This window comes from Bombyx mori, chromosome 28 (genome assembly GCF_030269925.1).
Source record: "Bombyx mori chromosome 28, ASM3026992v2".
Classification (NCBI taxonomy): Eukaryota; Metazoa; Arthropoda; class Insecta; order Lepidoptera; family Bombycidae; genus Bombyx; species Bombyx mori.
In genome coordinates, this window is record NC_085134.1 from 5,395,014 (window position 1) to 5,407,240 (window position 12,227).

A 12,227-nucleotide genomic window follows, 5' to 3' on the forward strand; every position below is an offset into this window, starting at 1 on the left:
GATATTGTAGCTTCGTTTGTTTTTAAATTTTACAATCCAAACGAGTTCAACTCACCTTAAAGAAGAAGGCCTTGTATTAAAAAAATAACAATACGATTGAATGGCAGAGTCAAATAGGAATACACCGGATGGGAAACTCTTGTTACATTGTTTATCCTGAAGATCAACCGACATAAAAATACTGGGATGTTGCTAGTATATTTGATGGTATTTAGTTGTGCCAATACCGGACTCACCAACATTACAGGGCAGACCAGATAAATAGTTGAATGAATCCTAAAGTTACCCTATTAAATTATACGACCAACGTTGGCCAAATGGTTGCTGTACTCTTATTATGCTATGCGCCAGATTTCGATTATTGATCTGAGTTTTTTTTTGCTCATTTGTTAAAAACATTTACGTATTCGGGATCTCGGTAGGGCTTAATGGACAACTACTAAAGCCGTTGATTTTGAAATATTGATAATTTTTTTATGTTTTTCTCATAATCCCAAAATTCGGAAGACCCCACTGGGTCTACTTTAGAACTGAAATATAAAGATCCATTTCCCCAAGGGCTACGAGTTATTAATTATTCAATGCACATGTCCACTGCGTAAATTAATGAAATCTTCCCGGATACGTGCCCCAAAAGGTCCAGCTTAAAATGAAACATAAATTTTGGGTAGATATATATACGCACCTTCCAAAGATAGCCTGTTTCATTTACAACCAACCTAATTACCTTTATCTTGTAAGTCATTTATATTCCTTTTGTAGTCTCGTCCTACCCGGGATTTTGTTTTCAATTCTATTTCTATCTTGTTAATTGAATCGGCTTGTGGTAGATCGATTTATTGTGATGTACGCTAGTTGTTTTTTTTTAAGGTATGTATTTATTATTTTGGTTTTCTTTATTTATTGTTTTTTATGCTTGATATAATTTTTACTCAACTATTATTTATTTTCAGTGTCTGGTTATTAAAGTTATTAATCAAAACTTACACAGAATATATGGTTATTAAATAATTAAATTGCAGATTGAGAATCTAGAAGATCTACTGAAGGAAAAAGATAACCAAGTTGACATGGCCAGAGCTAGATTGAATGCAATGCAAGCGCACCACTGTTCTTCCGAAGGAGCACTATCTTCCCTCGAAGAAGTTATAGGAGACAAAGAAAAACAGATTCAACAACTCAGAGAGCAGAGAGACAGAGCCGAACATGAGAAGAACGAAGAGAGGGAACTCCACGAAAGAGAAATAGCGGAATACAAAATGAAACTGCACGCTTTAGAGAGCGAAGTAGAAAAGCTCGGCGCAAGACTAGAAAGAGCTCAGGCGGAAAAAGATAGACTTGAAGCTAAGCTGGAAAGCTCACAATCTGAACTTGGCAAATCTAAAGCTGAGTTAGATAAAGCTGCAAGCGAAGTGGGACGTTCTGGTGCGGATTGGGAAGCTGCTAAGCAACGTCTGGCAAGGCTCGAACTGGAAAATGAAAGACTCAAACATGAATTGGAAAGGTCTCAAACAACTTTCGGAAGAAGTACCCTATCTACTTCTCAAGAACTTGATCGGATGCAGGAAAAAGCTGATAAAACATCAGCAGAATTGAGACGTACTCTGGCCGAGTTGAGAGTGACTCAGGCTGATGCCGAAAGAGCTAGATCTGAGGCTAGTGGCTTGCAAGACAAATTGGAAAAATCGCAGGGCGAAGTGTACCGTTTGAAGGCGAAGTTGGAAAATGCACAAACTGAACAGGATAGTCTGAAAGAGGAATACGACCGGTAAGTTCTTTGGAATCATTTCTAATTACAATGACCTTAGTATTCAATTATTAAACGTTAAATCAAAACCTGACCGAATTAATTACACATAATTTGTTTTAGCTATGTTAAAATAGTGCCTTTTTATCCGACGATACCATAATTTGTCGTAAACCATAAATATTAGATAACATGAAGTAATTCCAACAAATTTGTTCACTGGAATTTTCGTGCGACTATATTAAAAGAGTAGCTAGCATGATTTTCTTAATTACTCATAAGGTTTGAAACCTTTATAGCCTCCAATCTTCGATCAGCCGTCTCCATTCAGAAAGAGATAAGGCTATAGCAGAACTAGACAAAGCAAGAGAAGAACTTGAACGTACTCAAGCTACACTTGGCAAAGCACAACTCCAACAAGACAAGCTGCAAGCTTCTCTAGACACAGCTCACTCTGAGATCGACAAGCTACAGGAGAAACTCGATAAATCTGCTGTTGAAGTTAGAAAAGTAAGTTATTCGATGTATTCTAAAATTCGAATCTCAAATCATCTTCTCTCTTCCATTATAGATGAGAATGTGTAGTGTGACGTGTTATTACTAATGATCACTCGTTAGTAATCGTCACTAATGATCAAATAAAATTTTAACTATAAATACACCTAGAATATTTGTTTTTTTGATGTCGCACTGTAGATATATTTAGTAATTGAAATTTATTTTTATTTTTATGAGAAACGGTATAAAGTTTCAAGGAACTTACCCAAAGAAAGGGTTTATGGGTTAGGAAAGTAAAGTTGGTAAAGTCATAGAAATTAAAACGTTCGTAATTTAGATCTCAAATTGAGGACGTCAGCGCAAATCGTCTTCTCGCATTAAAACTGTATAATCTCAAAACTTACTAATTTTACAGGAGAGCGTTTTAAAGGTTTAACATGTGATATTTTCAATATTAATCATCTTTGCAGCATTTATTTTTTATTTTTTACCAATTACAATATCTGTCTATTAAAGTAAAATAAAATTATGTATTAATTTTGTTAACAGTAGTCAAATAATAGGCAAACTAAAAAAAAAGCTAAACTACGCTCTTTTGACAGTATGTATGAGAAAAATACTGGTGATACCAAATGATTCCGCATATTAACTCAATTTCGAATATTTTAGGAAATTATACACTTTTAATACGAAAAGACGAAATGTGGTCTAAGCATACCATAGTTAATATGGATATCATGAGATATCATTTTAATTTCACACTGCTTCGTAGGCAAAAACAATACGCGCGAAAGTAATGTTTACAAAGGCATCTGTTATCCATGGGTGAAACTAGAGATAGGCCAGTTTTGCATCAAAAATTGTTGTTTTGAATAAATTGCAATATATAAATCCGAATATGAAAAATTGTGGCCTAGGCCAACTTTGCGCTGACCGCCTCAATTGTAGTCATAGTTCGCTTTAGATCATCGTAATACTCACAAGTTGTAGATGCAACTATAACTACGAATTCCAATAAACACAAATTTTGCTTGTAAGTCAAACTATCCGGCTAAAATCATTGAGAATTGTATAAACGTAGCATTTATCCTCTAGCATGGTTTCAAACCATAACCAATCAACTAGAAACCTATCACGTGCTATCATGACGGTTTACACAAGAAAACCAATTGCCAAAAACCATGTAACACTGTTTCTTAATCATATTTCGTTCACAGTTCACATTAATACCGCACAAGGGACATAAAAAGAAAAAGGTCGTAAGAGTTCAATTGTAATGAAGCCTCGAGCTTTGAGCTTTGTTTCCGTGAAGCTTTCAAACAGAGCTGTCAATGCTTAGTGCAGTCCTACTAACTATAAACATTAGTCGAAAAAGTTATGATTACAAAATTTCCAACAATTCAGTTTTATCATCTATCAGATAGATTTTTAGTTCCTTCTGGTGACTAATAATCTCGAAAGCAATCTTGATAGTTATTGTGATCAATATTTAGGCCAGCTATTATCACACGGACTCGCATAAAATTTGACATCTCTATTTCAAAGTGGTTCAGGCTATTCGCAAATTCAAAATTGTCTTGAAATAGTCATTTAAGCATTGATGTAGTCTGGTCCGGTGCTTTAATTCAACAAATAATAGCTTCCATATTGTTATTTGTGCTGTGAAAATATCCACGTGCTATTTATTACCATTAAACATTCAACTGTCGGCAGGTCACTAATTATGTATCATCGACTTTAAAAATCCACTTTCATAAACTGTTATTTTAATAATCAAATACCGTGAAGTTAATTAAGCATAACTAATGTTTTGGATATGAAAAAAATATAGTTTTCATTTGAATAAATAAATGATTATCCATCCGTTTCAATAGAATCAGATATAGCTTTGTTTATTTCGTGAATCGCAAAAGTCAAGCATGTCCAACTGAATAGAACGGACAATAGGAGAATAGATAGTCAAATATAAATTGGTGCGAAATTTTAATACCCTTTTTGTTCCCATTAGCTTCAAGTGGATAGAGAGAAACAGGCGTACGATTTCGAGTCCCTGCAGTCACAGTTGGACAAAGCACTGGGTCAAGCGGCCAGACTTCAGAAGGAGCGGGACACGGCACAGCTTGACGCGGACAGATTCCGCGATAAGAATGAAAAAGCTCAGGTACATAGTGGCGGTGAACTTATTGGCTTTGTCTGGGTGGTGCAGCAGTTAGCGCCCCAGATTATTTGCGCCGAGGGTCGTGAGTTCGATTCCCACATCGGGCAAACATTCGTGTGATGAACAGGTTCGTTTGATCTTTGTCTGGGTGTTTATTATCTATATATGTATATATTTGAACGTATATAAATATGTATATCATTCTCTGGTACCCATAACACAGGGAATCCTAATTTGGGTCCGATGACCGTGCGTAATTTGTTGCCAATTATTTATTGTTATCATAACATCACAAAGTCCCTCAGTTCTGGATTCGTTTTTTATTTTTCTAAGAAAATGTGTGCTAAGTATTCAAAAACGACCTGCGCGACTAAGGAACGTCCTTTTGAAAGAAAAGCAACTGGTCTATGTCTATTTCTGACTCAGCAGCACTTATGTATTCCAGCTCGAAGGCTGGAATAGTCGTTATACCATTATATTGATACTTATATGTCCTATCACAAGGTGAGGAATCTAGTAACCGACTGTATTAGAGGAGGGTTGGGGAGGGGCGTCAATTACCCTGAGACACTCAACGATCACTACAGACAATAAATTTAAAACAACATGATATTACAACAACAACGGCAAACATTTCCGACATATAATACATAATACTGGTGATTACTGGTGGTAGGACCTCTTGTGGTACCACCCTGGCTATTTCTGCCGTGAAGCAGTAAAGCGTTTCGGTTTGAAGGGTGGGGCAGCCGTTGTAACTTACTTGAGACCTTAGAACTTATATCTCGAGGTGGGTGGCGCATTTGCGTTGTGGATGTCTATGGGCTCCAGTAACCACTTAACACCAGGTGGGCTGTGAGCTCGTCCACCCATCTAAGCAATAAAAATAAAAAAATCAATTCGTAAGCAAATAATAATATTCATTTACATAATTGACACAATATTTCAGTCAATCTCCGCCAAACGAAATCCGTAGTGTAAGATCGTTATGCAAATTCTTCAGCAGCAACTCATTAGGGTCGTAACAGACTTCAGACCGTCGAATTAATGAATAATTCGTTCGGTGATTACCTCCTAACAATGATATAGCTGGATAACGATAATTTTATGACACGCTGATTTTTATCACTTTCATTACGTTAATAGAAACGATAAGCTAATGAAAAAAAAAGTTTTTTTTTTCTAAGGTATGTTGCAGACATAGTAAATTTCGCGCATAGTAAATCTAACTTTATAGTTTACTTACAAACAGACAGACAGAGTCTATGAATTTGTTTTTAAAATTTGCATGATTTTGTATTTTAACCTACAGATTGATATTTCTCTTTTGTTCATTCCATTCGAAGGCTGAAGGGCCCTGAGCGACCTAAAAACCTGAATTCTTCAACTGTTGTTTTAGGATAAATATCCTGGTCTATCCTACTGGTGGTAGAGTGAGCCCTCACTTGTACCACCACGCTCCGTATTTCTGCCGTGAAACATTAATGCGTTTGATTTAAGATAAGGTTCAAATGAAACCGCTTAAATTATTTCATTCACACAACAGTCACTTTTGGGGCTCATCTAAAAGCCCTAAAAGCTCATCTAAAAGCTAATTCGTGCACACGAAACTCCACGTCAATCGAACAGGTCGTGGCGGGTAGCCATCATACAACGCAAGCTATTTGACAGATGCCTGAATCTCGCTTACGACATTTTCAAGATAAAGCGCATATATACATGTTCCGAACAACAACATCCGGACCCTAGACACAGCCCACTGAGTTTCTCGCCGGATCTTCTCAGTGGGTCGAGTTTCCGATCCGGTGGTAGATTCTGCGAAGCACGGCTCTTGCCTCGGTTTCTCTGGTTCGTGTTAGCAACGTCCTCAGGTTTGAGCGCCGTGAGCTCACCTACTAGTTAAGGCGACGCTGATATAGCCTCTCAAGGCTATCAGCTTAGGTAGGAAAAAAAAAAAAAAACCAACATTCGGAGCGTCAGTCTACCGAGCAAATATCACCCGCTTAGTGGAAGATCTTCTCTTTGCCGTTTAAACATTCCAAACCGGTAGATCTTAAAATTTAGTTAGATATCAAGAGTTAGAGCTCGTCCTCCTTAAACCACGAGTTGTATAAAAAATGCTAGATCATAAATTAAATTAACAAAACCAGGCTTTCATGATAGCCTATCAAATATTAGCGAAACAAACGTCTAGACAACGAGACGCCATGTCTACGAAATTCTTTAGTATGCCTCTTGAGACTGCCAATATCTTAAAGGTTAGTGGTTCCTGATGTAAACGCATTTGTTTTGGCATGTCTCGTAGCGATATTAAGCTCTTTTAAGGCAATTAAAACAAACACATCGAACTTATAATGCCACTCACATTCGTGATTTAGCTTGTCCATCAGATCCAATAACCTTTGCATTAGACAACTTCAGCTCTAATACTAGGAGTAGGCTTAGGAACCCCGGTAATCGTACTCGTCGACTCGACAAGTCGACAAGAGGTCGACGTGCAACCTAACACATGCATCAGCCCGCTGAGCTTCTCGCCGGATCTTCTCAGTGGGTCGCGATTCCGATCCGGTAGTAGATTCATTGGCGAAGCAATTGCTCTTGAGTTGTTAGGTCTCCTTCGGAGGCGCTCGGATAGCTGTTAGCAAATCCCACCCCTCTTGGCTGAGCCTTTGCTCGCCCACCTGTCCTGGTGAAACTGCAAAGGCCTCCGGGCCACCAGTGATATTTCAATCATAAAAAAAGATTTAGCTACGGTGCTATTAAAACAACGTAAAATTCAGATGACGTATTCAAAATTTCTTTATCACGGACTCGGAAGTTAACGAAATATCTATTCATTATTTAGGTAAAATAGTCATTGAAATGATTCTACTTAGGCAGCGACTGGCACTGTTAATTTCCATCAGCGAAGGTAATCACCTGATAGATATACTCCTCTACCAATTAAAGCAATTTAAAAAACTTAAATATAAAGAAGAGGGTAGGAAACAAAAAAAAAAACAACTAGCTCTAAAGTGAATGACATACATTAGGATCATAGTCGGTTACGTCATAACTCGAAAAATCTGGATAAAAACGACAAACGAAAGCTAAAATCTTCGAAGAGTTTTCTCTCGGTAAAAACCAGACATGTTTACGGCCAATAAAACGTACAGTTATATAGCTTTGACACGAAACTTTCGTGAAAGGCTACGAGAATTTTCCAAAGATTTATCGCGTTCTGTACTCCGTTTAGTAGTTTTTATTTTCCTACCTCTGCTGATAGATAGCCTTGAGAGGCTATTTCAGCTTCGCCTTAACGTGTAGCTCACGGGGCTCAAACCGGAGTGTTGCTAACACTGGCCCTAGCAAGAGCAGTGCTTCGAAGAATCTACCACCGGATAGGTAACGCGACCCACTGAGAAGACCCAGTAAGAAACTCAGTGGGTAGTAAGTAGTACTCTTTGTTATACTGAACGTAGGAAAAACGAGGTATTTAAACAATACTTTTACATTACATTTGAATTATATTTGAAGTTATCGGGGCCTAAAGGATAAGACGCGTGGCTTATTTGTATCGAGCGATGCAACTATATCAGGGTTCAAATCCCGCAGGCAGTTTGCATAGCATCAAAAGTTATAATTTGCGTAAATACTATGCAATTTTAGACGTAGACCTCAAATATCAAAGCTGGTGGCGTTTTCGTGAAGTTTATGGGTTCTGATACTCACTTAACATGATAAGGGCCGATAGTTTACCCGAGCAGGAAACAAAAAATATAGGAAAAAGATAGATTAGAACAGAACTGTAGCAATTGTGAATTAACAGACAATACCAACAGAGCCCACAGACATCTACAACGTAAATGCGCCACCCACCTTGAGATATAAGTTCTAAGGTCTCAATATAGTTACAGCGGCTGCCCTACCCTTCAAACCGAAACGCAAGAAGAAGAAAGGTAAACATTTTTTTAAACCGAAACCACAATTTAAGGGGATAAGTTAAACAAAATTCCTATTTCAAATGAAAAAAAAAACGAAGACAATTACTTAAAATACTAAATAGAAAATTTTCGATTCAATTTTTTCTCTTTTTTTTTCAGAACTTAGTCACTCGTATACAAAAGGAGAGGGATACAGCATTGGCGGAGGCTGCCAGTTGCCGAGAAAGGGCTGAAGCCGCAGCGGCTGCCGCGAACAGGGCCGCCAGGGACAGAGATAGCGCTGTCACCGAACTGGACGTCCTCAGAGAACGATGGGAGAAAGCGCATCAGCAACATCAAAAATTGACGGTAATGCAATTTGTATGCAATTTGGTGTTAGGACCTCTTGTGAGTCCGCATGGGTAAGTACCACCACCCTGCCTATTTCTGCCTTGAAGCGTTTCGGTTTGAAGGGTGGGGCAGTCGTTGTAACTATACTGAGACCTTAGAGCTTACATCTCAAGGTGGGTGGCGCATTTGCGTTGTGTTTTCTAATTTTTTTATCGCTTACATAGTTAACCTGGTATTGGATGGTTACCGAAATCAAAAGACATCAACAGCGTAAATCTTACCTAGAGACTCCGGTGCTAAGTTTCATTTTTGTATTACAACAGTCGCGCTCTTCAAACTGCAACGCGTAACTGCTTAACGACAGAAATAGGCAGGGTGATCGTGTGAGCTCACAAAAGGCCCTATGATCAGTAGTAGTTTTCCCTCCAGTTCATGTCCTATCTTACTACTGATACTAAACGAACTGCCGATGTAATGTGGAAATTGCCGTGTCATCTTTTGGCTACATTGGTATCAAATTTAATGATACTCAGGGCAATAAAATTAATCAATAATTAATATATAATTAAAAGCATTCCATAGTTACATTATTAATCACCGGCCAAGACAGTCGACTTGAAGTCGATGGTTTAATATTGATATCCAACCAACAGACTTGGAACGAAAGTTCACACAATTAATTTCATTGATTCCTATTTAAATATTGGTCTGATCAGCTCCGCTATTCTTTGCAGATGGAACGAGATGATGCTCTAACAGAACTCGAGATATTGAAAGAGAAACTGGACAAAGCTCTTTACTCCACACAAAAGACGATTGAAGAGAAAGAAACAGCGCACAAGGAATATGAGAAAATGCTTGAGAAATACGATAGGTACTCATTATAATTACTTTAGGTTAAACTTTTTAGTTTAAAGTTGAACACTTGCTTGAATAACGTACCCTCTATTGTCTTAGGTCGCAGAACGAAATATATAGACTGCAAAACAAGATCGAGATTTTGGAGGCGGATAAGGACAGACTAGAATTGGAGTTAGAGAAACAAGCACATTTGTCGACAAAGTCCAGAGATGACCAGAGGAAACTACAAGATGAATTATCGAGATTACAGGAAATGTACGACAGAGCATCGTTGCAGCTGGGTAGAACCAAAGAATTCGAAGAAAAGGCCAAGGAAGATATGGACAGGATGAGCGTTGACATAGAAATGGTCAGGGAACGATATGAAAAGGGTCAAATTGAACTGCGGAGAGTCCAAGCGGAAAAAGAAAAACTACTGGCAGATAGCGAACGATTACAATTTGAATACGACAGAGCGATGACTCAATGCGGTAAAGCACAGGCTTCCAATGAAAAAACTCAAGAAGAGATGGCCAGAGTACAGATAGAGCTGGAGAAAATGTATGACAAACATGACAAGGTTTCTTCAGAATTAAGAAGAGTGCAAGCTGAATTGGACAAAGTCAAGCAAGATGCAAGCGGAGCCAGAGAAGAAGCAGAAAGATACGCCGCTCGGTACGGAAAATATCATGACGCAAAAGAGGAACACGAGAGAACAAAAATTGAAGTAGAACGGCTGCGGACACGTCTAGAGAAGACAACGATAGACCTGGAGCGAGCCCGCAAGGCTGAAGAGGAAGTATCCCGGTTACGTTCGGAACTCGAACGCGTCGAAGGTCTCCGAGGTAAATACCAATTCGAACAGGATAAGTGGACCAATGAATTAAACAGAATGCAGGCGGAAATCGACAAACATCGTGAGAGATACGACGCGGCACAAGCTGATGTTCAAAAACTACAGGCCGAGAAGGAACAAGCTGAAACCAAACTACACGAAATGAACATACAACTGGAACTATCCAAGAGCGAAGTCGTAAAATTGAGTGGAGCGTTAGAGAAACAGCGAACAGACTTGGAGCGCGCTCACATTGAGTGCGAAAAGTTCAGGGATCGGTGTGAGAAATTGAAATTACGTTCAGACCAACTAGATAAAGATAACGAAAGACTAAAAGGCGAGTTACAACAGATCGAAAGGATGAAACTTCAGGCGGTCGCTGGCGATAAGGCAAGAACCGAAGATAGACTTGAAATCGAGAGGCTTCGTGATAAGTTGGAAAAAGCAATTCAAGCTCGTGACTCTACTGAAATGGAGGCAGGACGCTTAGCAAAGGAACTCGAAAAGTCTCAGATGCATCTCGCTAAATATCAAGAAACTAACGAAACAACTCGCGTTGAATATGATAGGATGACGAATGAACTGGGAAGAATGCATGAACGACTTGAAAGAACGATCTTAGAAATGAGACAAATCGAACAGGAACGCGATGCGCTGAGAGTAGAGATACAGAACACAAGACGTAACATTGAACAGCAACAGAGAACTTTGGACCACAGAACTCAAGAGACGCTTGTTAAACTCCAACAAGAATTGGCTCAGTCGGTTCGAGACAGAGAAAAGATGGCATCCATTTTGGAACAGAGAGATAAACAAGCCGACGCTATCGAAAAGCAGATCGTTAAATTGGAGGCCGATACAAAGCAATTGACAATAGAACGAGACCAATTAGTGGCACAATTAGAAAAATCTCAAGACATGCTCGTAAACTTCCAGAGAGAACTCAATGCTTCCGAAGCCGAACTACAGAAACAGCGAGATGAAGTACGCAGATTGAAAGAAGAACAGAGGAAACTAGCTCAAGATTCAGAACGTGGAGCAAAATCGGTTATAGAAAATCGCGAGAGAGAGATAGGAAGACTGCAGCAGCAACTTCAAGGTCTCACGAAAGAAAGAGACACAATTAAGCAGCGTGCAGAGAAAGCCGAAAAAGAAGCACAGAAAGCTGGAGAGATCGATAAATGGCGAGCTGCCGTCGAAGCGGAGAAGTCCAAGGCGATCGCTGCAGAAAAAGCCTTATCTGAATGTCAACAGCGCTTGCAATCTTTGGAGAAACAATTCCAGGCGCAGCATCAACAGTTACAGCAGCTACAAGCACGCGGACCGTCTGACGTGCGCGAGGTCCAAAAGCAGCTCGAAGCTGCTCAAGCCGAGGCTCGCGCCCTCGCCACTGAGAGGGAGCGATGCCAGTCGCAGCTCGAGATGCTCGTTCAGGAATTGGAGAAGAGCCAGGTCAGTTGGAGGATCGCCCGGCGACCGATGGCTGTCGGAACACCGTCTGGTTAAATTGAGTTTCCTCACGTCAATCTTTACATTTTCCAGTAGAGATATAAAAAAAGAATGAAACTCGATTGAACCTCGAAACGATTAAGTTGCTTAAATCATTGCACCGGTGTTATCGAGTAGTTTTTGTTTTGGTTTTGTTGTTTAGAGTCATCATCGCGCGTTGTCATGTCGTTGTTGTATAGTAGCATGTCACCCACAGCCTGCGGGGCATCCTCCAACCCCTCATTACAATTATTTGGTATTTTAATTTATTAGTTTCATCATCGCAATGTTTGTGTCCGTGGAAACTTTCATACGAATGTACTATTTGAGAACTGAACTGATAATGCACCTTACATTTCCATGTACCAGCACACTCGTTTGTATGCATCTATTGTGAAATCTTGGTGA

At 39.2% G+C, this 12,227-nt stretch overlaps 1 protein-coding gene across 5 annotated transcripts in view; it reads left to right on the plus strand.

Moving 5' to 3' along the window:
• The window catches only part of LOC101745804 (early endosome antigen 1), a 60,642-nt gene that overhangs the window by 34,058 nt on the left and 14,357 nt on the right, over nt 1–12,227 (plus strand). For all 5 annotated transcript variants that reach the window (XM_012697708.4, XM_038021133.2, XM_038021134.2 and 2 more), the window contains 6 exons: nt 1,023–1,768; nt 2,047–2,257; nt 4,254–4,406; nt 8,486–8,674; nt 9,391–9,530; nt 9,614–11,783. In XM_012697708.4, the coding sequence (XP_012553162.1) occupies nt 1,023–1,768; nt 2,047–2,257; nt 4,254–4,406; nt 8,486–8,674; nt 9,391–9,530; nt 9,614–11,783 (3,609 nt within the window). The remainder of the gene's footprint in view (nt 1–1,022; nt 1,769–2,046; nt 2,258–4,253; nt 4,407–8,485; nt 8,675–9,390; nt 9,531–9,613; nt 11,784–12,227) is intronic.